The 27,749-nt window shown below is 42.0% G+C and overlaps 2 protein-coding genes and 1 non-coding gene across 3 annotated transcripts; 1 reads left to right on the top strand and 2 right to left on the bottom strand.

Moving 5' to 3' along the window:
- Positions 1 to 21,397, top strand: LOC133915563 (protein ILITYHIA-like). The gene is made up of 60 exons (XM_062358773.1): positions 1 to 211; positions 1,727 to 2,100; positions 2,178 to 2,309; positions 2,469 to 2,850; positions 3,007 to 3,150; positions 3,230 to 3,414; positions 3,575 to 3,701; positions 3,793 to 3,866; positions 4,250 to 4,326; positions 4,419 to 4,455; positions 4,628 to 4,794; positions 4,944 to 5,127; positions 5,201 to 5,278; positions 6,007 to 6,126; positions 6,212 to 6,271; positions 6,829 to 6,951; positions 7,196 to 7,289; positions 7,377 to 7,555; positions 8,178 to 8,477; positions 8,602 to 8,718; positions 8,805 to 8,906; positions 8,987 to 9,127; positions 9,274 to 9,438; positions 9,999 to 10,175; positions 10,264 to 10,386; positions 10,476 to 10,556; positions 10,629 to 10,745; positions 10,875 to 11,047; positions 11,512 to 11,589; positions 11,661 to 11,808; positions 12,333 to 12,455; positions 12,543 to 12,599; positions 12,679 to 12,789; positions 12,913 to 13,104; positions 13,220 to 13,393; positions 13,877 to 13,987; positions 14,080 to 14,149; positions 14,216 to 14,294; positions 14,388 to 14,490; positions 14,577 to 14,747; positions 14,904 to 15,026; positions 15,108 to 15,221; positions 15,772 to 15,878; positions 15,947 to 15,998; positions 16,074 to 16,180; positions 16,266 to 16,325; positions 16,408 to 16,522; positions 16,708 to 16,818; positions 16,910 to 17,047; positions 17,123 to 17,245; positions 17,407 to 17,478; positions 17,622 to 17,734; positions 18,637 to 18,795; positions 18,869 to 18,965; positions 19,059 to 19,241; positions 20,032 to 20,226; positions 20,305 to 20,472; positions 20,571 to 20,703; positions 20,898 to 20,982; positions 21,106 to 21,397. The coding sequence occupies exons 1-60, from the start codon at positions 82 to 84 to the stop codon at positions 21,143 to 21,145; spliced, it is 7,875 nt and encodes a 2,624-aa protein (XP_062214757.1). The 5' UTR covers positions 1 to 81; the 3' UTR covers positions 21,146 to 21,397.
- LOC133915564 (hypothetical protein At1g04090-like) lies at positions 21,293 to 24,062 on the bottom strand. Its single transcript, XM_062358774.1, has 2 exons — positions 23,412 to 24,062; positions 21,293 to 23,219 (listed from the first exon to the last, which is right to left on the bottom strand). Exons 1-2 carry the CDS (start codon positions 23,533 to 23,535, stop codon positions 21,583 to 21,585), a joined length of 1,761 nt encoding a protein of 586 aa, XP_062214758.1. The 5' UTR covers positions 23,536 to 24,062; the 3' UTR covers positions 21,293 to 21,582.
- Positions 24,063 to 25,757: 1,695 nt separating this feature from the next.
- Positions 25,758 to 25,848, bottom strand: LOC133917182 (small nucleolar RNA R44/J54/Z268 family). Its single transcript, XR_009909592.1, has one exon. It is a non-coding gene; the product is annotated as a small nucleolar RNA R44/J54/Z268 family (small nucleolar RNA).
- Between the last annotated feature and the right edge of the window lie 1,901 nt (positions 25,849 to 27,749).

The raw sequence follows: 27,749 nt of genomic DNA, 5'->3' as shown, positions 1-27,749 counted from the left end.
GGAGTCCTTCCCAACCCTGCGGCTGCGCAGTCCTTGGACGAACACCTGCTTAGCCCATCAAGCCGCCGCCGCCTCCACGGAATGGGAGCGCAGGAGACGGCAGTGGAGGAGGTGCTGCGCGCCGCCGCCGCCGAGGTCTCCACCTCCTCCGCCAAGCGCCGCCTCCGCCTCTTCCGCCACACCCTGCCCCCTCTCCTCGCGAAGGCCTCAGGTACCCACCCCTTCATCGCCTCCGCTCTTCCCTCTATGGTTCGCCCGTTCGCCGTCGTCCGCGAATTTTGGTCCCTCTCTCTTTCATCTCTGCTCGTTCCCGTGCTTACTTTTTCGAGCGAGGGGCTCTGCGATCGGACGAACTTTTGACGGTGGTTTCGCTTCGATTTGCTCGAGCTGGATCTCCCCATCGACCGTGAGGTGTTGCGTCTTTGCTCGCTTGCTCAATTCTGATTAACTTGATGCGGATCGTTGCTAGTTGGCTTCTCTCTATTGTGCAGATGTGCTCGGTAGCCTGTGCGGACTTTCGACTGAGATTAGCGCGTCGCTTTGCTGTGCTTCTATGACCCTATCTGTTTTCCGATGCATTATCTACTCGTTTTGCCCCCTGTGATCTCTGGTGTAATTGTAGTTGTTGAGATCATAGATATGTCAGCACTCAGTAGCTGTGTAGTTTCTGGAGTTGCATTTTATTGCATAGACCTAAACGTCCTGTTCTGCATGCGAGTTTTAAACAAGTGAATGGAGCTTGTAGACAAAACATGCTGCTAATTCTCCTTCATTCAAGCGATTGCTTTACTGTTAAGCTGCTGACCTCCATTGTTTTGCACCGAGATTTGGTATAGTCTTGAAGCACATGCCTTATTGCAGAAGGGCTGTCCCATGGTCGATTCTGTTGGACAACCTATAGTGTCCACTGCAAGACACGCCGACTCATGTTAACGGCCTATCCTATTCAGGTTCAACAATTTGAACTAGCTCGAATGTTAGTTTAACAGACGTGTAGTGCAACCAGAGCCTCCCGTGAGATACATGATTACCATGGAATTAAAGCGTTATTCAGCTCGTACTAGGATTCATTATACAGAGCATATACCAACACCTTCGCTTCCTGATGCTGCAACTAGATTGCTAGTTACTTTCTCCTATGCTTAAGCTATGCTTCACTATGATTTCAGTCTATTGTTAATCTGGCATGGTGCTATGGGTTGGGAGTTGTTACCACCAGTTGTTTGATCTGTGATATAATAGCTGTATACTTGCAAGTAGGCCAGGTTCTAGAGCTTAGAATCCTCTTTGCATCCCGAGTGTAGAGAATTGCCAATATTTTGTATCCAGCATCTAACATTAGCACTAATGAATTTCGAAAAATACTATGTTGTTTAATGTTATCATCGGATATTATTATGCCATTAGATCCATGTTTCCATGTTGATAAGCATGCATTTGCCAACTCATGGTAGTTTTTTTGGTAAACTTTGACAACATTCAAACGCATTCACTGATCCTGAGACAATGTATATGCCACTATCCTAGACAATTGATTGGGTGAAATACACCTCTATCTCGTTTTTTTTCCCTTTTTTTTGACAAGGAACCTTTTTAGCATTCCTCCGCGGACAAAATTTTCATGTGCATATAAATTGATACTTCTTCTGCTCATTTTTTATTCAATGTTCACAGAGGAGGTCATTATGAAATCATTTTTATTAAATTACTTGTGTTTTATGTGCAGAGTCACCATCAGATACCGCACTTTTAGTTGATCTCATTTTCCAGACATTGCCTATTTATGATGATCGGGCATCAAGAAAAGCGGTAGATGATATGGTTATTCAGGCTCTTGGTGAACCCACTTTCATGAAGCCATTTGCTGCGGTGCTTGTTCAATCTATGGAAAAGAATCTAAAGGTTACAAGCCCCCTTACTAGCTTCAAGCTTCTCAGATGGTCACACTATCTTCTGAAATGGAGCCAGTTTGCCGCACTTTCAAAAGGTGCTTTCTCTAGACTGGCCAATGCACAATCAGTCTTATGTCAAGTCCTTATGGATGGGTCATTTCGTCGGCGCCGGACTTGCAAACAGTTATTCATCCATCTTTTCTCTGAGGTATTTTTTTGGATATAAGTAAATAAGTGCGTGCAAGTCAGAAATGTGCCCATTTCTTATCTTGTTCCATTTTCCAGCCTATTAGTATATATAAGATGTACTTAGAGGAGGTCAGAGATTTGAGGATTTCAACGAGGGATTTTCCTGCATTCTTGAATCTAGTACTGGATTTCACTATTACTGCACCATCATTATCTGCTGAGTACAAGGTAAACCTTCAGCCCCATGTTTGACCACCAGTTTTCAGTTGTTATTGGACGAGCATGTATGTAATCATCCTAAAAGTATGTTACTGTATGACCTGATTTTTCTGGAAGCCTTTTGTAGATTCTCTCACATGTTTGACAATCTGTTGCTTTTTCTTTCAGCCATTGTTCCTTGATTTGTATGTCAAAACCATCTTGAGTTCAAAAGACCGGCCGTCGAAAGCAGCCACTGAAGCTTTTAAGTCTCTTTTCTTGGACATTGGGCATGAGGATTTTAAAAATACTGTTGTCCCATCATGCATAAGGATGCTGAAAAGAAATCCTGAAGTCGTGCTACAATCTATTGGATATCTTCTAGAGACAGTTCGATTAGACCTAAGCAAGTATTCCAATGAATTTATGCCAGTTGTTCTGCAGCAGGCTCGACATTTAGATGAAGAGAGGAGGATTAATGCTTTGAGTATTGTTGGAACATTAAGTGAGAAGTCAAGTGATCCAGACACTCTACCTTCCATGTTCAGTGCTATCAAAGCAATTTTAGGAGGTTGTACATATATAGTTCTTATTTTCTTAAATCTGTTGACCTATCATATTATCTTGTGTTAATGTTTTTTACATCTTGCGGCTTAACTCATTTTTAACACAGCTTGTAATTTGGTACTGTAACTCATATAGCTCTTGGCAAACTTGGTTTGGGCAGGCTCAGAGGGGAAACTGTCACTTCCATACCAAAGAATTGGAATGATAAATGCTTTAGAGCAGTTATCAAGATCTCCCCCAAAGCAAATATGCAGACTTGCTCCCTCAGTATCGAGTTTCCTACTAACATGTTACAAGAATGATGGTGAAGTTCAATAGTCCCATTCTATGCTTCGTACCCTCATCTAATGGCATCAATTCATAGTTTTGCTATCTTGTGACAGGTATTGAGGAGGTGAAACTGGCGATTCTATCAGTGTTAGGGTCCTGGGCTTCGGTATCAGCTGAAGCTGTCCAACCAGATGTTGTTTCATTTGTATCTGCAGGCTTGAAAGAGAAAGATACTTTGAGGAAGGGGCATCTAAAATTAATACGAGTCATATGCAAAAAGTCTGATTCTTTGACTAAGGTATGGAGGTTGCCTCCAGTTTTGTCTCCAAAAAGAACCATCTTCCTTCTTCATTCATCTTTTTCCCCTTTCTTTTCTTGCCTAAGGAAGAGTGTTTTAAACGCAGATGAAATGCAAACATTGATGCATATTAACTATTAATAAAATTGTTGTGCTTCAGGTTACTTCTTTATTGGATCATTTGATTCAGTTGTCAAAAGCTGGCTTCAGCAAGGTAACACAGCGGCTGGATGGAATCTATGCACTCCTTGCAGTATCGAGGCTTGCTGCTGTTGATACAAAAGCAGGTTTTCTACACGTTCTCTTTTATCCAACTGCATATTTTATTTATATTTGCAATTACATTTTTGTCACAAATATAGTTCGCTGAATATGCAGATGGTGCTGTTCTGAAGGAGAAGCTCTGGGCATTGATTGCTCAAAATGAACCATCGTTAATCTCCGTACAGCTGGTAACTCCAGTGTTCTTTGAATTTCCGTCAAGAATAATTTGTTAATCTGCAAAATGATTAAGACTCTGTATTGTCTTCTTTGCATGGCTGCTTGATGATGAAATCATCGAAGTAGTTTGTTTTTTTAATATCCAAATTGTTACAAGAAGGGGATGTACTTCAGCATCTCACTCACTTTTTTCTTTATTCTTTAGAATCTGTTGATGTGATTTTTTTATTATAAATTGTGCTTGAAGAATGAGTGATTAACAAATACAAAAACTCTGGTGCCTCAGTGTAATCATTGGCATTAAATGTTCTAAGTTTTCACATCTTTTGATTTTACCTCAAAAGTAAAGCTTTTTGTAGTAAGGTATATGTAACACTGCATTTTCTTCTGGCAGCTTTCCAAACTAGCAGATGATGATTGCTTAGCTGTTGTTGACCTTCTTCAGTCGCTGCTTGTAGAGCATCTCTCCAGGTGATGCATTCACCTCCTTAAATTGGCTTTTATGCGTTAGACCAGTACCTTTTCTTTTCTGTCCTCAGCTTAATTAATTATTTGAATTGCAGGGTTCGAGAATATTTTTCTATCCAGTCATTGCTGCAGGTACATATAATGGGCTAAAATGCTCCAAACCGTTGAGTCTCGACTTTCTAATCTGATTTTTTTTTAAACCTGGATATTTTCATCTAGCTTTTTTAGTACTGGAGAACTTTTTGCCCGTCAGATATTAGCTCTATGGCTGTAGTTTGTATTGATTCATTGTCTTTTTGTACAGCTACTAATATATCTAGTTTGCCATCCAAGTTGGGAAGTCAGAAAGGTAGCTTATGATGCTACCACGAAAGTCCTGTCATTCTCCGGTGGCCTAGCTGAAGATCTTCTATTCTTATTTACTAATTGGTTGTCATTAGTTGGAGAGAGATTGTCAATATTGAATCAAGGGTATGCACCTCTAGACCTATTGAAGAATGCTTATGTATTCTTATTTTTAACCTTCTCTGTGGAGTCATCTGCTTTTGGTTGTGCTGTTACTTTTTCTTCTTATGAGCCCTCTAAATTTGCGTATCCTGACACTTCTCTTTTTCAACCAGTGATATGGATATCTTTACAGATTTGCAAGTACCATTCATTCCATCTACTGAGGTCCTTGTGAAGTGCTTGTTTTTGATTGCACCTTATGCTGTCGAGCATAGTTTGAGATCATATTCTCGACTTATATTATGCTCCCACCACCCTTGTGTTTCCAGTTCCACTTGCCCAGCTGGTATATGGAAGGTTGGATCTTGCTACCTATCTTCGGTAGTTCTGTTCATTTTTATGTCTGATTGCTTTGTTCATCTGATTTCAGAGGTTGCAAAGAAGGTTGAGACAACAACATATCTTCTTTGTTGACTTAATTTCTCCCAACATTTCTGTTATCTGCAAGGTAATTGCAAACTTTGAATTTTTAAATATATAGGCTTGTTTTATTTGAAGGCTAATTTTAAATTTTGTTTGTTTGTGCTACTGTTTTAGCAATGCCACCAGCATATATTAGGCTATGACACCTTGTTATGTTCATGTCAAATGGCATTGATGTGGAACATGATAATAAAAATAGTCTATGTAGTGCATGTTTGTTATCATTCATTATCAACTAGGATTAGGCTGTTTAGTGGCAGCTACTGGCCTGGTTACAATAGGTACATATTTTAAACTGCCTGGAACAAGAGAGATTAAGTTTGGTTGGTTTACTCTACAGAAGTTCATGTAGTTTCTTGATGGTTTTGATACAAGTTTATTATGGTATTGGGCTATCTTCGCAAAGCTAGCATTCATATAACTTAAGACAGCTTTTTTTAATTTCTTGAAAATATGAAAACAAATTAAAATTATAAAAGAAAGAAAAATCCAAAATACGGCTGTCTTGTCTTGGCTGTTTCATATGGGAAATTGACTAGTTCTGTTGGTCCAAGTCAATTTCGGACCAGCTTGGTTTTGATGTTTCTGTATTTGATAAATTGTTTCACCTGCCAACACGTTGGCTGAGAAAATGCGGGCCACAACCATGCCTACTCCTTCCAGGAAATTATTTTTGGCTGTGCTGCTATTATACAATTTTCCTTCTCACTGTTGTCATTTTTCGGGTCAATAAGCAGTATATTTTTTTTTCAGGAATTACTTTCACAGGATGGTCTATTTAGTTCTAACGAGCAAGAACAGCGTGCAGCATTATGTTCATTATCGACACTGATGACAATTACTCCCAACGATACATTTCTAGAGTTTGAAAAGGTCTATTATCTTATCTCTTTGTTATCTCAATGACAGCTGCAGTCCCCTTTTCTAACATTTTGTTGACATTGATATTTTTTTCCAGCACTTCATAGGGCTCCAGGAGCGCACTTTGCACGATGGCTTTTCTGAGAATGATATTAAGGTGAATTTCGAGGGCTTGATGAAATTTTATTTTAAATAAAAAAATCTTGAAAGTCTCTTTGTTATGGATAAGCTATGAATTTAGGTTATAATAGTACATGATGCCATGTGACCATGTCTAGTCATTTTTGGACTGGTATAATGTTTTTTTTGCTGCTACAAACATGCATGAAATTGTTTTTTTTGTTCTACTCTCACTGCAACGATTTGTGTTGCTGCATTTGTTCCATAAGCTTTAGTTAGCTCACTTTATCATCATATGATACCGATAATGTTCATACCAATTTCCCCACGCTGCACAACTTGTCCACTGGAATATTCGGAGATATTAATGCACTTGTGTTCCGCAATACAAGCTGAAAAATCCTCTACCTTATGTCTTGATAGGCTGAATGCTGAAATAAATCCAATGCCTATCTTTTTGATGTGAGGTTGTTAGTTCACATGCAATGATGGCCTGATAGTTGTTGCTTTTGTGCCTTTATTTATTTCTTCTTATTTCACAAGAGTTCTTTTCAAGGCTTCAGAGCCTTACAAGTTCTGCTAAATCCAATGTAGATATTCTATACTCCAGAGGGGCATTTGTCAACTGAGCAAGGAGTTTATGTTGCCGAGGCTGTTGCTTCCAAAAATACAAAACTCGCAAAAGGGCGTTTTCGTGCATATGACGATGAAGATGTGGTATTTTTTTTGTTCTTGTTTAGTTCTTACAAGTTATACTACTGAATCACTTTAATTGGAATTTGTTGTGAATATGCAGCCTTTTGTGAGGCTTTGCCAAATAATCTACGAAAAATTGGATTTAGTATATTATTAGATATGTGGACTTTTTCACGTGTGAAGGCTACATGCATCTGGCTCGTAGATAATGGCTTATTGTTAACCTAATCTGGATGACAAATTTTGGCTTTGCTGTATTTTGTAGGACACTGCTCGATCTAGTGTCCCTGCAAAGACTGAGAGGAGAGAGCCCACGGGCACTGGCAAGCGAGAATCTGGGAAATCTACGAAAAAGACTGGTATCTCAAATTCTCAAGCTCTTAGTTCTGACACAAGCTATATATAATCTGTTATTTGATAAAAAAATACGTCTAATTTTTTTCCAGCTCCTGTGGACAAGGCCAAGACTGCAAAAGAGGAGGCCAGAGAGTTGCTTTTGAAGGAGGAAGCATCTGTACGTGCGAAGGTTGGGCAGGTGCAGAAGAATCTTGCCTTAATGTTGGATGCTCTTGGCGAATTGGCTATTGCTAATCCTATATTTACTCATGGTCAACTGCCTTCTCTGGTTAGCAATATTTTCCTTCCCTTTTCTATTTTTTTCTTTCAATCTGTTACTGGACAACTTATATATCTTGTTTGTCAGAATTTTGTCTAGCTCGATAGTGGGAGTAATACTAAACTTCTAGTTCCAGAAATAGAATTGAACAAATTGGATCACACCTTATTATGAAAGATTCAAAGTCAGAAAGCTGCCCAAAATATGAATAAATCGTATTGTACTGAGCAGAAATTGACTTCTTCTTTTGTGCCTGTTCCAAAGCGAGGTATTTTGAGTTTTTGATATTTCTGAAATGTTAATTATGGGTCTAACATAGACTGAAGGTTTGCAGTCTCTTAATACACACACTAGTATGTTAATTTGCAGTAACAATTGTACATAATACGGACAGTCAAATATGTAAACTAGGCATATCTGAGTATGTGACAAAGCCATCGGATATACAATTTAAAATAGTGCAATGGGGTCATTCAATGTGCTATAGAGTATATTTTAAAGAAATCTTTTAGGTTTTAGATCCCCATATCTTTTTTTGGGGCGAATAACATGGTTGTGTATTGCGATGATTGTTGTACATTTGTGTTTATTATATCTGTTGTGGCTGAAAACTTGATGGTGTGCCATGCAGGTAAATTATGTTGAACCATTGCTAAGTTCTGCAATAGTAAGTGATGCTGCATTTCGTGCAATGTTGAGGCTAGCTCGCTGCACAGCCCCTCCTCTTTGCAATTGGGCACCTGAGATTGCTGCTGCTATCCGTGTGATATCTGTCAATGATTTTGAAATGGTTTTGGACCTTATGCCTGTGGCCATGGAAGAAGATAGCAAGAAGTCATCAGCTGGCCTCTTTGAACAAATAGTAAATGGGCTGATAATTGCATGCAAAGCAGGGCCTCTTCCAGCAGATTCATTTACATTCATCTTTTCGGTATATATTTCAATTTGTCATTAGTCCTATCATAAATTCATTTTTATTCCTCTTGACCTTTTCCTTTCCACATTGACTTTCCTGCCTTTTCTCCTTTTTTTTATTTAACTTCTTTCTGGTTCAGATAATGGAAAGGATCCTTCTTTCTTCGAAAAAAACGTGTCTTCATGATGATGTGCTTCACATACTATCTATGCATCTGGATCCAATACTACCTCTTCCTCGGCCTAGGATGTTATCAGTTATACATTCTTAGTTCTTTCAGACTTAATGATTTGCCTTGTTTTATTCTCCAATTACTCACCATCTTATTTTTTTGGGCGCTAGGTTCTTTATCATGTGCTAAGCACTGTTCCTGCTTACCAACCTTCAGTTGGGCCTATGCTGAATGAGTTATGCCTGGGTCTACGAAGCAATGAGTTAGCACAGGTTGTTATTTTGTAGTCCAATCTTCAGCTTAATTTTATTTCATCTGTTGTTATGATATTCTTACACCTTTCTTTATTCAGGCTCTTGTCGGAGTGTATGCAAAAGAAATGCACGTTAGGCTTGCCTGCTTAACTGCTATAAAATGTGTTCCTATGCACTCTGTGCAACGGGATTTGCAGGTATCAACAAACCTCTGGATTGCTGCTCATGACCCCGAAAAGGTCTGTAAAAGCATCCCTACAAAATTTGGCATGGAACTGTTCTATTAAACCTTTTTATGTTCTTGAAAAATGTTGAACCTTTTGTTGTTTCTAGAACAAGAAATAACATTTACTTTCTTGCTCATTGGCACATGTACCTTTTTTAGGTCGTTGCTGAATTATCGGAGGATTTATGGGACCGCTTTGGTTTTGATGTCTGTACTGATTATTCTGGTATTTTTGATGCACTTTCCCATAAAAATTATAATGTTCGTGCTGCCGCTGCTGAGGCTCTGGCTGCTGCATTGGATGAAAATCCAGACAAAATGCAAGTAAGTCTCCAAAGGTGCAGAATTCCTGTTCTGCATTTGTACTCTCTCTGCTACTATAGTACTATACTACTATATAGATGTTCTACGATTTTGCACAACAACCAAGGCACACTTTACAAAAGAGCATGTTACCCACATTTAAAGAATGGATTAGGTTAGTTATTGCTCTTGGAATGATGTGTTACTCTGGTGTGGTAAAGGATATTGGAACTGGAAGTGGATCATTAAAACAGGGAGTGTATATAAGTACCAAGTGGTAAAGATCCATCTCAAAATCATAGAATGACATGTATTCAACAACAACAGCCTTTGTCCCAAGCAAGTGGGGATAGGCTAGAGATGAAACCCACAAGATCCAACTAAAAGATGATGTGAAAACAATAATGATAATAAAGGTACTAGTAATAATAACAAAAATTTTAAAAGCTATAATGCCATGTATTTGGGTACGAAGTACATAATAATGTTATTGTGTCTATTTAACTGCAAAGCAATCAAATGGAGCTATCTTGATCAATGAGTTCGTGCTGATTTCTGATGACGGCATTGTATCATGGCAGGATGCACTTTCTACCCTTTTCTCTTTATACATTCGTGATCTTGGACCTAGAGTTGAATTTGGAGACACACACTGGCTTGGAAGACAGGGTATTGCATTAGCACTCCATTCGATTGCGGATGTTTTGGCTTCCAGTGATCTTCCTGTTGTCATGACATTTCTCATATCACGCGCCCTAGTAAGTTTTTTTTTCCTTTTTTTGTGGATCTTATAATTGCAATGCCTCTTAAATTGAAATTTTAATGCTTCTTTTGCTGAACTTACAGGCTGATCCTAATTTGGATGTTCGTGGTAGAATGATAAATGCTGGCATCCTTATTATTGATAAGCATGGAAAGGAAAATGTTCCTTTGCTATTTCCTATTTTTGAGAGCTACTTGAATAAAAGGGTAAGTCACTCTAATAATTATACAGATGTGTTTTAATTATGATATGGCTCATGGATTTCCTTATTTGATATATAATCCATTGATCACAGGCATCAGATGAGGAAACATATGATCTTGTTAGGGAAGGTGTCGTAATATTCACTGGTGCTCTTGCAAAACATCTGTCAAAGGTAGCAATGGATACTGAACTATCTTTTATTTTAAAGATATATACATATTTCTAAATATAACATTTGTAACAGGATGATCCTAAAGTTCACAGTGTTATTGAGAAGTTGTTAGAAGTCCTTAACACCCCATCAGAGGCAGTTCAACAGGCTGTCTCAGACTGTTTGTCCCCACTTATGGTTTCTAAACATGTGAGTTGTGTTTTGCGCCATCGTTTTTTGTCTTTGTATTGATGACCTCATAATGTTTTGGTGCTTACTTTTCTTATGCTTTTCTTTTTCTTGTTCATTTGATTATATTGTTCACTTCTCTATAACCAGGAAGAGGCTCAAGCTCTTGTATCTAAACTCTTGGATCGGATGATGAAATGTGAAAAGTATGGTGAGCGACGTGGCGCAGCCTTTGGCCTTGCTGGGGTGGTTAAAGGATTTGGAATTTCTTCCTTGAAGAAGTACGGTATTGCTGCAACAATACGTCAAGGTTTAGAAGACAGGTTGGCTACTTTGTGACCTCTTTCATTAGTGCTACATAGTGACTTCATGGGTAAAATTAGTAGATGCATTCACCAATCACCATGTTGATTACAATTTTCCACCAAAACATGTGTTGCAGCCTGCAACCTTTTTGTATTACTTTTCTTGTCTCGTTAGGCATGTGAAGACGGTTTGTCTTGAATCATGGCCTTTAATCTTGATGGTTTCAGGGAATGTTTTTTCTTTTTGCGCCTAGCCTGAGTGCCTGAGTGCCTTCATTTGCACCTCTAAAAATGGAAATTTTAAGGCTTAGCGCCTCACTCATGCATTTTTTGCAACATGCGGTTAGTATTTGTTTCGTATGTTTCTCTTGCCATGTCATTGTCATCATATGCTCTCACCTTTGATTGGTAAAGTGTTCAATGTATCAGGAGTTTTCTGATTGCTGAATGTTATAGCACTGAATTTGTCTATGTGTGCCCAGAATGTCAGCAAAATCTCGTGAAGGAGCTTTACTTGGATTCGAGTGTCTGTGTGAGAAGCTTGGCAGACTATTCGAGCCGTAAGTTTGACACCTTTACTACAAAATGTTGGCCAGATTCAAAGTGATTCATTATGTTTGTTGTCTTGTAGGTATGTCATTCAAATGCTACCCTTGATACTCGTGTCTTTCTCTGATCAAGTCGTGGCAGTGCGTGAAGCTGCTGAGTGTGCTGCTCGGGCAATGATGTCTCAGCTCACCGGTCATGGTGTGAAGCTCGTCCTTCCTTCGCTTCTTAAGGTATTAATATGTCTTGTTTGATGCTATCAAATTATAATGCTTATTGTTTCCAAATGATCTGTAGGGTACGGTCGGTCACTTCATCTTGTCATATATTGAAATTCGACCCAATCATTAAAGCTTTCTCCATTTCACCATTTTTTCTAGCTGTGCTACTATAGGCCGTTGGCACCAGAAGCTAATAGTTGCATGCATGTATTTTACATTATCTAGCCATGAATTTTCAGTTAATTAATTAAAAAGAGCAGAACACCTCAATGGCCATCTGTTAACCTTACATTTATGATTTCTATATCACGTTTTGGCAATGTTGCTTTTTTATTTTTCATTTGTAGTGTTATACATTTTTTGGTAGTTCTTTAATAGAAGATGAATAGACATTTGATACTACTGAAAAATTATGATACAAAGTCACATCAATCTTCTAAAGGTAACATACAGTGAATATATTTTGCTAGTTTAATACACTCAGTATGTTTTCCTCAAATCACATATTTAGATGAGTATCTTGTATGCTTTTCCAGGGTCTAGATGATAAAGCATGGCGTACTAAGCAAAGCAGTGTTCAACTTCTTGGTGCTATGGCATATTGTGCTCCTCAGCAGTTATCTCAGTGTCTTCCGAAGATTGTTCCAAAGTTGACAGAGGTATATTTTGGAATTCGTCTTTTGAGCTTATAACCTGCCTATATAACTTAGCATCAAGTTTTATATATTATGCAATATCTTTGCCAGGTACTAACAGACACACATCCTAAAGTCCAAGTGGCAGGACAGACAGCTCTCCAGGAGGTGATTTTTTGCTTGTTTACCATGGCAACTGGGATGTTTTTATGCCTTATCTCCAATGGACACTGATTTGATTTTACAGGTTGGCGGTGTCATAAAGAATCCTGAAATATCTGCACTTGTCCCTATTCTTCTGTCTGCTTTGATGGATCCAAATGACCACACTAAACACTCTCTTGACATCCTTCTTCAGGTAAAGTACGATTGCAGTTGATGTTCACCCAGACTTTTGACTTTCAAGTGCTTGTATCACTTTGTGGATCAAGAGTAGTTATTATTGATTAGCTTTACATCCTCTGCCTCTTTTTTTTGGCAGACTACTTTTATTAACTCAATAGATGCACCATCGCTTGCGTTGCTTGTGCCTATTGTGCATAGAGGATTGAGGGAGAGGGGTGTTGACACTAAGAAGAAAGCTGCTCAAATTGTTGGAAACATGTCCTCTTTAGTTACAGAATCAAAGGATATGATCCCATACATTGGATTGCTCCTACCAGAAGTTAAGAAGGTAAGTTTTCTGCCTATGTTGCATACGCCACACTAGTAAGCAACTGCTGATAGAAGTTGATTTAATTGAGTGAAGTTTCCTTGCTTCTTGTACTCTGCTTGACTTCATCTTGCAGGTTCTAGTGGATCCTATACCTGAAGTCAGGGCAGTGGCAGCTCGAGCTCTTGGATCTCTTATAAGAGGAATGGGTGAAGAAATCTTCCCAGATCTTGTGCCATGGTTATTAGATACACTCAAATCGGATAATAGTAACGTCGAAAGATCTGGAGCTGCCCAGGGACTGAGTGAGGTTGGTCTTTCTTTTTTCGCCTGCCTTGAGGTCTTGTTTGTAGTATGACATTTCTTTTATTTTAACCTAGCAGAGTATGTTATAATGGGGCGAGTTTTGTTTTCAATTCTCATGGGAGCACCTACTGCAATCGGCATGTGTTCTAGTTTTTGTTGCATTTTTTTTGAAAGAAATAGAACCGGCCCTAAAATCAGAGCAAGTACAGTTCTGATTTTTATCCTGTTGCATGGATGTTGAGGATTGGACACTAATATACATAGTCCCTTCTAAAACTGCACAAGTCTATTTTTCTGTTTTTGTTCTGTTGCATCTGAAATTCATTCATAGTTATCTTTGTCCAGTATGATCGTCACAAAGGGAGTTCCAGGAAAACTAAAGTTTTTTGTTGTTTTGATGGCTGCTTATGCAATGGATAGATTGTGCAATCAGAATAGTCATTTAGCATATCATTATGCATTTTTGCTAATTATTTTCAATTTCCAGGTTTTAGCTGCTCTTGGCCATGATTATTTTAATCATGTTCTTCCTGATATCATCCGTAACTGTTCCCATCAGAAGGCATCTGTTCGCGATGGACATCTTACACTTTTCCGCGTAATTTATCCCTATTTTCTTTTCTGTGCTCATATGACTAATATCCGTGTAATATAGTACATTATTTTTTACTGCTATATCTTTTTTTACAGTATTTGCCAAGGTCCTTGGGTGGTGTTTTTCAGAACTATCTACAGGCCGTTCTTCCTTCTATATTAGATGGTAAGATGGTTGAATTCCTATCTCTGCTTTCATCACATTGATTCTCTAATTATTCACTCTTATCAGGGCTTGCTGATGAGAATGAATCTGTTCGTGATGCTGCACTTTCTGCTGGTCATGTCTTTGTGGAGCATTATGCAACATCGTATGCTCTCCTCTTTGAATTTGTTAGTTGCTGATTTTTAGCGATGTTATTGTCTTATTGATATATGGTGGATTTTTTCTTGATGTTGAATAGGTCGTTACCTCTGTTGCTTCCTGCTATCGAGGATGGGATCTTTAGTGACAACTGGCGTATCCGACAAAGTTCTGTTGAACTTCTTGGAGATCTCTTGTTCAAGGTCGATACCTTCTTTATGTACTACTGAATTCAGGTATTGGGTTCTCTTTATTATGCTGCACCATCTTGTAATACTGCTATCTTTAGGTGGCTGGAACTTCTGGGAAGGCAATCCTTGAGGGTGGAAGCGATGATGAAGGTGCTAGTACAGAGGCTCAGGGTCTTGCAATTATTGATGTACTTGGAAGGGAGAAACGCAACGAAGTTCTTGCTGCCATTTATATGGTCCGTTCTGATGTCAGCTTGACCGTTCGGCAGGTACGTATGCTTATTCTTAGATATCTTCATTAAATAACTCTCTTTGTGAGAATTAGTGAGTGTTGTTTGTTTTTCCGTCATGCTGCCAAGAACATGCCACTGTGAAGCATTCCCGGAACATCCTTGTTCTTAAGTTTTTCTTTTTTGACTTCCCAGGCTGCACTACATGTTTGGAAGACAATTGTTGCGAACACTCCACGAACTCTGAAAGAGATAATGCCAGTTCTTATGGACACACTTATTTCATCAATTGCATCATCTTCCTCAGAAAGGCGGCAGGTTTGACCTATTCCATGTGCTATTTGACATTTGTGGAGGGTTATTCTGGGTTTGAATTCGCTGTGTATTGTCATTTTTCAGGTCGCTGGGAGAGCACTTGGTGAGCTTGTAAGGAAGCTTGGTGAGAGAGTTTTGCCCTCTATTATTCCAATCCTGTCACGAGGACTCAAAGATCCAAATGCTGGCAGAAGACAAGTAAGTTATCTTAGCCAATTTTGTTTATGGAGGGCAACTAGATTTGGCAACTGAGTCAACCTGCTTATGGTCAACCATCCAGATGCCTGAAAATGCCTGGAATTTGATTATTTAATTTCTCTTAATAAAATGGTCACCCCAACTTGCTGGTCTGGTTGATGGGCCCAATAACTAGACCCAATCCAGGAATGGTCCATCAAGGCTGGGATTTAGGAGTTTCATGGACCTTCCACAATTCTTCCGAGGATTACAGTGACATTTTATTTTCTTGTAGAAATTGAGGCCAAAATATTCATAGTTTTTTAATTATGTTTTCCTATCAAAATCCCTGCTAGTCCAGAAGTGTAATGGCCAAGCGGACCTGCTTGGAGCAGTGGGCAGAACATTATTTCATCTTGAAATAAATCTCCTTTCATCTAAAAAGTCCAGAAGTTCCCTTTGCAGGCGTTACCTTGATGTGTTTTTGTTAACTTATTTTGAACAAACTATTTATTTTGTTGAATATACAATCTTGAAATGATCTATATACTCCTAATTTTTCGCTTTTCAGGGAGTTTGCATTGGTTTGAGTGAGGTTATGGGTAGCGCTGGAAAACATCAGCTATTAAGTTTTATGGATGAACTTATTCCTACCATTCGTACTGCTCTATGTGACAGGTCTGTTTTTTGGTTGTACCTTTTTTTGTTATACTGACGTCTCATTTAGTAGTATCTATTCTTAACAGCACCCAAGAGGTTCGTGAATCTGCTGGGTTAGCGTTTAGTACTCTATATAAGGTATTTGATCTGAACCTATCCAGATATTCTGGATGACTTGTCATGTTTCATTTTTTATCTTTTCACCTTTTATAGAGTGCTGGACTGCAAGCCATTGATGAGATTGTCCCCACACTACTGCGGGCTTTGGAAGATGATGATACATCTGCAACTGCCCTTGATGGTCTAAAGCAGATTCTAAGGTTTTTTTTTGTCTCGTTTGTTTGGTGAAATTAGATGTCTGACTTTGAACTCTAGACAAATTGACCTTTTGATCTGATTTTACAGTGTCAGAACTGCAGCTGTTTTGCCCCATATATTGCCCAAATTAGTCCAGCCCCCCCTTTCGTGAGTTGACTACTGATATTGCACTGTTTATTTATATTGAGGCCAACCTTTTTTTTTTTGACAAATTACTTTATCGGTGCAGTTCATTCAATGCACATGCATTGGGAGCTCTAGCAGAGGTTGCTGGGCCGGGTTTGAATTCATATATTGTAACAGTCCTCCCAGCATTGATTCTTGCTATGGATGATGAAGATGCGGTGAGATGCATTCTGAACACAAACACTTTATATCTAGGCATCTAACTAATTTCCTATTCGTGTGATTCATTATTTCTATTTAGACACATTTTTTTATGCGTTTAACTCATGCTTGAGAATCCATTGTAGGAATGCTAGTTGTATGTTCTGTTGTTGCTCACCTTTTCCTTCTCTCATCTCTATAGGATGTACAAAACTCATCCAGGAAAGCTGCTGAAACTGTTTTATTGGTTATTGATGAGGAAGGAGTTGAAACGTTGATACCTGAGCTTCTAAAAGGAGTCAATGACAGTCAGGTAGTTTGGCCCAAGACATTTTCATTTGGGAGTTGGAATAATGTTAAGCCTGCTTTTTGTTCTGGTGTTTTAATAAATTATTTGCCTGCAGGCATCTATGAGGCGGGGTTCAGCCTATCTAATTGGTTTCCTCTTTAAAAGTACCAAATTATATTTGGCTGATGAAGCTCCTGATATGATGTCAACCCTAATTATTTTGTTGAGCGATACAGACAAGGCTACTGTATCAGTGAGTACCAGCCATCCCTACTCTATTGTTCCACTTCTCCTCTTTTGTGACTTATTTACTTACCATTGTCAACAGGCTGCTTTGGAAGCATTTTCAAGAGTTGTTGGCTCAATTCCAAAGGAACAACTTCCTACACATATAAAACTATTGCGCGATGCTGTCTCTACAGCCAGGGATAAAGAACGCAGAAGGCGGAAGGTGCTACTTTGATTCGAACTACTAACATTTGTGCTATGGACTTGTTGCAGTTCCCTCCTAGCTCTAAAGGAGAAAAAAACCTAGCCACAAGTTTTTCGTTTGCACTAAAATTTTTAGATTGATTTTCAGTCCTAGACTAATAATTTCATGTTCGGTTTCAGGGTGTGCCTGTGCTTCTGCCTGGCTTATGTCTTCCTAAAGCACTGCAGCCTTTTCTTCCTATATTTCAGCAGGTATTTACTTGTGAACTTTTTTAATTACAATAATGTACCTACTATAAGAATGTGCATCACGAAATTAGACTAGTCTTGTTTTGTTTTCTTGTCATCAATTTCAGGCTTGAGCACATTTGACACATCTTTCTGTTGAACTCCAGGGTTTGATTAGTGGGTCAGCCGAGATAAAGGAACAGGCGGCTGAAGGTCTCGGAGAGTTAATTGATGTGACTAGTGAGAAGACTCTTAAGGAGGTTGTTGTTCCAATTACAGGGTATGGCTTTTATCTTCTTGAAATAGCCTCAGTTTTAACGATTGTCCCTTTTTTTTTCGCGTACGTGATGTGCTAGCTCTGCTAAGAGAAGCCCAACTACATATAGCTGACTCCATATTACAACCTGTCCATCTGCTGAGTTGAAGAGCTCCTTGCATGGCACTTTAAAAAAAAAAGAGATATGCACTGAAGAAACTGACAGATTTAATGAAATGAAAGGGCAATACACTTCGCAAGTGTTTTGCATTTGCACCACAAGTTTTATGTTACTTATAGGTCTAGTATTGATGCTTTGATCTGCTCTATCTGCTATTTTATATGGAATAATCATTTGTTAAATTTTCGCACCTATCTGCTGCTTTACCATAAGTCTTATTTAAATCCTGGAATGCATTAACGAACTATTCTTACCTGTCCCAGAAGGGGCTGCATGGAACATTTTGTAAACCATATGCGTACCTATATAGCCAAATCAAAATTTCAAAACATAACCTAAATACCACAGAGTGAATTATGTTTTCACATTATTTTTGCTGCTAAGTTGTAACTTTTGCTTTGTTTACCTTTTTTTTGAGGGGAAAGCTTTTGTTTTGTTTACTTACCATATTAGCATACTTGGAACAAAGCAAATACAGGCAGGTAATTGTGTGGCCCTGTAAGGTGGAGCTTTTCTTCCCTACCTTTTCCCTTGGAGAAGAGCCCCCAAGCAGGTGGCTTTTGAGCCTGCTCAACAACTAGAATCCAAAAGCCACTCAGGCTCCCCTAAGCATGGCCCAGAAACAAAACAGCCTTCTAAACACACTGTCAAAACTGGCTCTATCTCGTATTTGCTTTCATGCTAGGTTGATTGATTTTTTGGTCTATAGCATTTTGGCATTGTTGCTCTAATCCAGTTTTTTTAGACCTCTTATTCGCATCCTTGGCGACCGATTTCCATGGCAAGTTAAGTCGGCTATCCTATCAACCCTCACAATCATCATCACTAAAGGAGGAATTGCACTTAAGCCCTTCCTTCCACAACTTCAGACTACATTTGTGAAATGTCTACAGGATAACAATAGGTTAGTGTTATCTTCTTATTCTGCAGCTTTCAGTTAGTTCTTTACCTCCACACGTGAATATATTCAATCGCAGGTCTGTCCGTACGAGGGCGGCAGCTGCTCTTGGAAAGCTTAGTGCTCTTAGCACACGAGTGGATCCTTTAGTTAGCGATCTTCTTTCCATGTTGCAGGTTGTGTGGATGTTCTGTCTCTTTTCCTTTTTGTGTGTGAGTGAGAAAATGTCATCACTGGCTCAAAAGTAATTTATTTTTTTTCTTTTTCAGTCAGGAGATGAATCTGTTAAAGAAAGCGTGCTTTCTGCGCTTAAAGGTGTTATCAAGCATGCTGGCAAAAGTGTTAGCTCTGCAATAAGATCACGTGGTTGTGCTCTTCTCAAAGATCTGCTGCAGGCTGATGCTGATGATGTCCGCAGTTGTGCTGCAAAAGTAATTGGTACAGTGTCTCAGGTAATGGTAAATCTTCTATTTTATGTATCCATCTTTACTTGTCTATTCTTGATGTAGCATAAAAGTTGACGCTATCATAAATAATTTATCATTTTCATCTAACTAGTGTTTGAGCTGTAATAAAAGAAAAACTACAGCCTGTTGACTGTTGTAAAAGAAATATAGGACAAATTCAAGCCCTGTGGAAATAGAAAAATAAAAAGGCAACATTTAAATCAAGATTATCAAATGAGAAATCCCATTACAATGAGAGAATGTGGATTTGTTAGAGATGCAATTGCTACTTGCTCCCCTACTGATGCATTCCAGAACGGATGAATGCTGCTAGATTCTGTGCACTGATGGGATGACTACAATTTCAAGTCTGCATATTTTAGAAAGACTTCAGTCTGAATTCTACTGTACATTATTTAACCTATAAAATAGCGTCTAACAAAACATGTTCAACGTGTTTCTGGCAGCAGACCCAAAACCTTCTGTTTAGGCAAAAACAAACTTAAGTATCTGTACATTTGATGAGTAATGCAGCAAAGCAACACAAGCTAACAAAATTGGTTACTTATATTGCCTTATTTAGAGGAATAAAATAACACAGTACATGATAATCTGCTACAATTTTGAGCTCAAAGTTGATCGAAAAGCAACACCCTTTTTCAAGGAACTATCATGTATCATGTTCTCCAGTCCATTCAAGCGTCAACTTGCTGTTAGATTTCGGAGAACCATGCTATTTTCTTATCTCTTTAATTTGGCCACGTCTATTGACTGCAATATGCATGTTTTTTTACAGTACATGGAGGAGATCGAGATTTCAGATTTCGTGCAAATACTGTTGAACATGAGCACCTCACCAAACTGGTGTACCAGGCATGGTGCTTTGTTAGCTTTCTCATCCATATCAATGCATTGTCCATCAAAATTGTGCCACTCGGCATCATTTTCATCTCTTGTTAATCTTCTGAAAGATGCTCTAAAAGACGACAAGGTATTGGATCAGTTGCACATCTTGATTGTTTATACTATTATTGCATGTTTATGTGTAACTCATGTCTGTGTTGTGAAGTTCCCTGTTCGTGAAGTTTCTACAAGAACTCTGGGACGGCTACTCTGTTTCCAGTTGCATTCGGAAGCCGGCACCTTGCAACTTGTTCAATTGCTTGTCTTGGCCTTGCGTGATGATTCAAGTGAAGTTAGGAGAAGATCTTTGTCTTGTCTCAAAGCTGCTGCAAAGGTTCATAATTGGAGCATCTGTATCTCAATGTGCACTTTTTAACTCTTTTAACTTTATTCTAGGTGATATTGTGGCAATATGACGGTTTCTTGTTGTAGATAAATCATTCAGCTCTTGCTACACATTACTTGATATTAGGCCCAGCAATTGCAGACGCTTTAAAGGATTCTAGCACGCCCGTACGTCTAGCTGCAGAACGCTGTGCCCTTCATGTTTTCCAATTGACTAAAGGTACTTCATTTCTTGGTCTTTGTTTCCTACTGCTACCATATCATACAATTCCTTGTTAGTGCTGTTAACTCATTCGTGAACTTATGGTAAACCATAGATAGGATTATGATAAATTGGTATGTTTCATAGATATTGAACCCGTGCTTTTGTGATAAGAACTGTTTACAAATTGATGCTACTACCTCTGTTTTCAGGGGCAGATAATGTTACGGCTGCGCAAAAGCACCTGGGCATGACAGGCTTGGAGGTAAAGAAAATTGCAAAGCTTAAAGAGGAGAGGTATGTGTGATTAGCTAATCTAGTACGACTACCTTCAACATCGTAGATGCTTATGATTGTTTGTCATGTTTTATCGAGTTGGACACCACTTGATAGTTTTCTTTCCATGGCTATCCCGTGCAGCGATGGCAGTGAGAGCAGTGATGACGACAAGAGGACATGAACACAGCTACAGCAACCTCCTGGGCAATCCTTTGTCTGTTGCACTCATACGAACTGTTCTTATAGTTGCAGTTAAATTGGTAGTGGAAAATGGGGTCATTTTTTCCGTCTGACCCTTGTTGTAAACGTCTTTTTTGACAAAATACAGTAGCAGAGAAAGACACGTCGGCTTTGTTCATAATTTTTGCTACAGAGCAACAATGTTTATATCACATTTCTACTGCTGAAGGTCATCAATCAGCAATTCTGACTACCAAGCGCATCACATAATATTTTGACTCGAACATATTCACTTCAGTTGGATGAATAAACTGCGCAAACTTAACAGTTGTATTGCAATCAATAATCAGAATCGTTGGTCAGAGCACAATCATCGCTGTTCTACAGTGAAGCTCATCAATGCCAATGTCAAGCCACACACATCTTAAAATCTTACTCCTACCATCTCTCGTCTCCCTCCCAGTTGTTCTTCTCCTTGGGCCCGGTCGGCCCTTCCTCCCTGGACAGCTCGTTCGGCATCTTGTTCAGCATGTTCTCCGCTCCACACCTGAGCCGGGGAGGCAGGCGCTGGAGCATCCGCTCCATCCGCTTCCTGGACTTGTACACCACCGTCGGCCCCCACTCCCGCATGAACTGCAGCCACTGCGGCTCGGCGACGGCGCCGTCGCCCAGGTACTCCATCGCTACGATGCGGTACCTGGCGCTGGAGTCCACGAACAACCTGCTGCGCGCGGCGTCGTTGCGTATGCCGATCCCGAGCGCGGCCGAGCCCTGCAGGTACACGCCGGGGTACGCGTAGCTCGCGTGCCCGTTCCTGGACGAGTACACCACGGGCCGGTTGCCGTCGATGTACTCCAGCGCGGACGCGTCCACCCAGTGCCCGCCGCTGTGCTGCGAGTAGTACACGGCCATGAGCTCGCCGGTGAGGTTGCTGACGCGGAGCGTGAAGTGCTCCCAGTCACCGATGTGCCGCCCGGTCTTGCCGAGCGGGAGACTGACCACGCCGAACTTGAGGCGCGCCGGGCCGTTGAACGGGCAGAACACCCACATAGCCACGTCCGTGCACGTCCCGCCCATGGCCGGTTTCACGTGCGCGTACAGCTCCGCGCTGTCGACGTCACCGCGGCAGACGGCGCGCCCCCGCTCGCCACAGGGAATGTCGATCCAGTACTCCCCGTCGTTGCACCCGCCGCCCGGGAGGTTGGACCCCTCGCTGTCGATCTCCTCGCCGACGGCATCTCCCCCTCGCTTGTACAGTGTGGCTCCGTTCTTGAAGAACCAAGAGACGGACGACGGCAGGTAGACCTCCTTGGGGTGGAAGAACACCGTGGGGCCGTAGTGCTGGATCACCGCGTGCGCCTGATCCAAGGTTGGCATCGCCGACAGGTCGAGCTCGACGTTGCTCAGGCACGCCAGGCCCTGCTCCTGTGGGGAGCTCCCGTCCGCAGCGCAGCAGAAGGTCCCCACGCCCACGCCCCTCCCACACATCCCCCGGTGCACCGGCCTCACGCCCCGCACGGCGAAAGCCGCGCAGGACGCCGACGACGGCCGCGCGAGCTGCAGGAGGAGCAGCGACCCGTGCGGTTCGCACTCGTCCGTGAGGTCCGCGCGGACGCAGCCCACCTCGTCGAGCGGCGGCTTGCGAGGGTCCGTCGTGACGATGCACCCGAGCGCCCGGTACCCCTCCGGCGGAACGGGGAGCCAGAAGTAGGCGTTGCTGCTGCCGTAGCCGTAGCCGGCATTGCTACGGTTGCCATTGCCGACACCACGGGTACGGAATTCCCAGACGAGCGCGTAGTCCCGCGGCGCGCAGAGCGGCGGAAGCTGAGGCGGGCCATTGGCCGGGCGCGCGCCCACCCTCGCGACGAGTAGGTGGCCGTGGAGCGGGCGGCAGTTGGGCTGGCAGTAGTGGCCGAGGAGGGAGAAGCCCTCGGGGACGCCGAGCGGCCGGTAGAAGGTGGCGCTGCCGCCGCGCCGCGGCGACGACAGGGTGCAGATCTTCTGGAAGGCGGTGGCCGCAGCGAGCTCCAGCGCCCCTCCGCCGATGCACATCCTCCCCTGCGCGAATCCCCCACCTGCAACAATGCCACGCGCGGAATTGATTGATCAACTAATCAACAATGGTAACCACCACTCGCACTCGTGGAAACAATCTAGCATTCTAGCGGTAAGCATTACGCGATCCGGTGGATGGATAAGATAATCACAAGCGGAGACACCGACAAAATCGAAACCCGAAGACGGGGGAGGATGGGGGCGTCACTGACCTGGGGGCCACGTCGGGAAGGGGTCGGCGAAGGAGAAGACCTCCGGCTCCGGCTCCTCCGGCGCGCGCCCGCCCACGCGGGCGTCGGCGCGGCCCGAGAAGCAGCTTCCCCACCGCTGCAGCATCGGGCGCTCGCTTGCCGGACCGCTCGGCGGCCGCGACCCGATTCGATTGCAACGGGATGGGTTGCGCGCTAACCGGCAGGCTACCGATACGGCGTCACGATCCGATGGGCTCCGGCCGCGCCGGCTTCAAGGGAGAGGGCTTTTTTTTGTGCTGCGCACCCGCTGGTAGATTTGCTTCGTCACAGGTTTGACGTTTGCCACTCGCGGGGAAAAGGACACGGTGCCTGCCTTCCCAGCCTATCGGTACCTTGGGTTGGTGGAGTGGGATGGGAATCTCGCGGCGTTGCCCTCCCGGAGCCCTGCGCATTGATACGCATGGAGGACGTGGCGACGCCGGGTGCGCGCTCTGCCGACGTTGCTCGCGTTGGGGGTGGTGGGGCTGCCGCAGCACTGCGCTCCTGCTTGGAACATCACCGTCTGTGCTGCGGTGCACCCTGGCTCGGTTTCAGCTGCAAGGGCCGCCGTTTCACTGGCTGGAGCTGGAGCTACGCGGAGGGATGGGTTCAGCTTCAGCTGCTCACGTTGCCGGGAGCCATGATTTCAAAACGTTAGGGGTGCGATGCGATCTCAAGTGACACATACGTCTATAAGAATTCAATTTTTGTAGTATGAATATTCAATGGAAGAAAATTTATAGTATTACTGTACTTCAACCAACATAAAAGAGACGAGCTCTTTAGTCTTCGTCGTGATCTTGTGTTTTACATATCCATCAATCCATATTTTCAACAAAAAAACTGTGACTAAACCTGATGATCAAACGAGCTCAGACACACCAAAACCCAAAGAGCTAGAAAGGGATGTCTAAAACATAAAGTAGTAAGCACAATCTCCACACTCGTAAACCCAGCAAAAGGTGGCCACATAATAGAAGGCAGTCCCGGCCCGCACCCCTACTTAGGAAACATATAGTAGTAAGCACAATCTAGATTCTAATAAAGGGCCATTAGGACATCTTAGTCTTCATCTTCATGCACTTTATTTCATAGTTCCTCCTTGGAAGCTTTCTCGTCATCAGGCTTCTTTTAATTCAGTTCACCGAATAGGGTTAATCCTGGCAACAATCGAGCACAACCACATGTGAAGCCGGCATGTTCGACGGGATGAGGAAAATTTTGACAGGGAAGAAGATGAAACAAGATAAGATGGGAAAGGAAATGCTTTGTTGGTGAGGCGCTGGATTGTTTTATATTGTCTCCGTTCTTAGCGTCCGATTAATGTTATTAGATCATTCAGCATTGTGTATTTTTCTAAGTTTTTTTCTGGGTGGTGTAGGGGTTGGTCTACGCAAAACTCGAGCACTCGGGTTTTGAGCCAATCCTCCGCCACCGTGGCCAACGGCGCTTCTGCCGCCGCCTCATCGCCCTCTGTCACCGTCCGCCGGCCTACCTCGCCGGACATTCCTCTGCACGGATCAAAAAATCACGTGTAATGCCCCTACAGAAGTCCCGTTTCCCTTTTTCTAAATAGCTACGTGCTTCGTTGCTAATGCTCTGATTTTTTGCAGTTCTCACAGGATTATTCCTGCATGCTCCTCCCTGGTGGGTAGAGGTACAAATATCTTCACTAACCATCTTCTCAGTAAGAGCATTGGTCTTGATCTTTAATAAAAGCATAAACAATCACTACTACAAAGTGGTTATTAGTATCGGCTCAAAAATATCACTAGTGACAGTTTCTGAACTAATACTGATAATCAAGGATTATCAGTATCAGTATCAGTACCAGTTCCTAACAGAGAACCGACACTGATACTGGCACTCTCAATACCGTTCTTATTAACAATCGTCACTGATACGAATTACAAGACCAAAAAATAAGCTCGCACTTATACGAATTACAGAGCTCATATCACAATCATCGGGCTCATATCAGCATTCAAAAATCTTGACATCCGCACTGGTTTCTTAACCCGTTAATGGTGAAATCTTGTAATAGACGGGATGGATAGACAGAGTACGCACTATAAATTGACAAAAATCTTGTAGTCTAAACACTACCATATCAATACATAGCAAACTAAACACCACCAACCCACTAAATTCCTCCAAATTCCTAGCAAAGAATTAATTTCATCATCCTACGCCCCTTTAGCAATAAGTTACCATGGTAAAGCTAAGGTTTTTCCAACAAATCTGTAATCCCAACCCAACTAATTTTAGATGCTAACTCGATATTCACATATCAGTTTAAAAAACAAATCAATTTGGTCTAGAAAAGCAAAAGCATAAGAGAGATTCCCATTGAAGACTTTGGTTTATCACTCCCGGAAGAGGGCTCTGATGTTCCTATATTGTTCTCATTACCTGCTCCTGTATAGAATCCCTTCCCAAATTGAAGAAAGATCACAAAACCAGAAGGAAAAATTATTTGGATCAAGATGACGGTGGTGCTTGCCTTTCCTAGCCGAAGATGTCCTATATCTCACGCTTCCACTACAAGCCGCCGGTGGTGAGCAGGTAGATCGGGGAGGGAGCTTGCCGGAGGAGCTGCCTATTTAGGGAGGGGACTGTCGAATCAGAGAGGGAGCTCTCCGGAGGAGCCGCTGGACCGAGGAGGGAGCCCGATAAAGGAGCTGCTGAAATAGCAAAGGAGCCCGACGGAGGAGTTACCGAACTGACGAAGGAGCCCGCCGCAAGTGCCATCATACCAACGAGATGAGAGAGGTAAGGACGATAGCTTCATCGGGGTGAGGAGATAAGGCTGAGCTCATGCGTATTGCACGTGGACTCAAAGTACCGATTCATTTTACCTTCATAAAATTTCAGGTCCAGCTCAAATACTTCACTACCGGTCTTACTAATGAACCAACATTGATAATTTTCATCAATGCTGGTTCAACCCAGCTCAATTATTGATCGGGCTCAGAATATTACAAAATGACACTAATACTTCATCAGTGTCAGTTTGTGCCTAACCGGCACTGATAGGGCGGCACGGATGACCTATTTTGTTGTAGTGAATGCTAGGTGTTTATGATTAGGAGCTTAAGGAAAGAGAGTGTTAAACATCTATATAAAAATTGTAATTTCCCATGCAAACAAAGACTAGATGTGTTTAAACATAGTTAACTATCTTGTTAGCACTAATATAAGCATTGATGCTTAAGTAAGCACATTGCCCTCCATCTAAGCACTTTTGCCAATGCAGTTGAGAAAAAAAAATCTGATTTTTTCCATAAGCAACTCCTATAAGCACCCTATTTTACACACTCTAAGGGTTGTTTGGTTCGCGCCTCTAGGTGGCCAAACCAAATTTTAGTCATGCCCAAAAAATTAGGCCTTCATTTGGTTGGAAGCCAAATTTTGGTCTACCCTAATCAAATTTAGCCTGTCCAGCTACAGTAAACGCTGGCTCATGCGTATATCTGTTCATGGACAACCTGGCCCGAGGAATCTGACCTGATCCTACCCGAAAAAGCCAAACATAACCCGACCCGATGTGTTCACTGGGCAGGCTTGAACTAAAAAATATTAGCTTAGAGCAATTTTTGGGCTGAGCTCAAGCTTCAAAAATTGCATCTTTGGGTAGCCCAGCCCACCCAACAATAGCTTCACAAAAAACTTCAGAGTCCAGGCATCTAGCCCACTTGTCCGGTCCACTTGTACAACCACATAAAAACTCCCTCAACTTCCGGTTGCTAACCCTAACCCTCATTCCCCATTCATATAGATGCAATCATGCAGTGGCGGTGGCACGACTTGACAGGCGGCAGGCCACACGACGCACGCTCTGAGGTCCCCTGAGCCTTGGCCGTCGTCCTCTCCAAGTCAGCAAGTCCCTTGTTCGTGCGCCGATGCCATGTGACGTGTGGGGCCATGAGGTCCCCTGTTTCAAGCTCAGAGGTCCCTTTGTCGTCATCCCCTTGCCACTGCGTTCAATGACCTCAGCCCCTCGCCCGCACGCCACTGCGTCCAACAACCTTGGCCCCTCGCCCACGGCCATTGCGTCTGACGACCTCGGCACTATGATAAGTCCATGGAGCCTGGTTAGCCTCAAAGATGAGGAGGTGGAGGGTGATGTACCTGTTGAAGCAAACACGCAGCAGCCAGTGATGTTGGTGCTAGCACTACCTCCTCTGCAGTAGCAGCAAAATGAGGGGGTTGAAGGAAGTTCTTAGCCGCAACAACAGTCCAAGAAGCGTGCAAGATCAAACCCTTCCCCTGCTGCATCATGTACCTCTAATCTACTAGCAGGCAAAAAGTCAAAGGTAT

Source organism: Phragmites australis, chromosome 4 (genome assembly GCF_958298935.1).
Source record: "Phragmites australis chromosome 4, lpPhrAust1.1, whole genome shotgun sequence".
Classification (NCBI taxonomy): Eukaryota; Viridiplantae; Streptophyta; class Magnoliopsida; order Poales; family Poaceae; genus Phragmites; species Phragmites australis.
The sequence above is the reverse complement of the archived record's forward strand: the minus strand, read 5'-3'. Positions and strand labels throughout refer to the sequence as shown.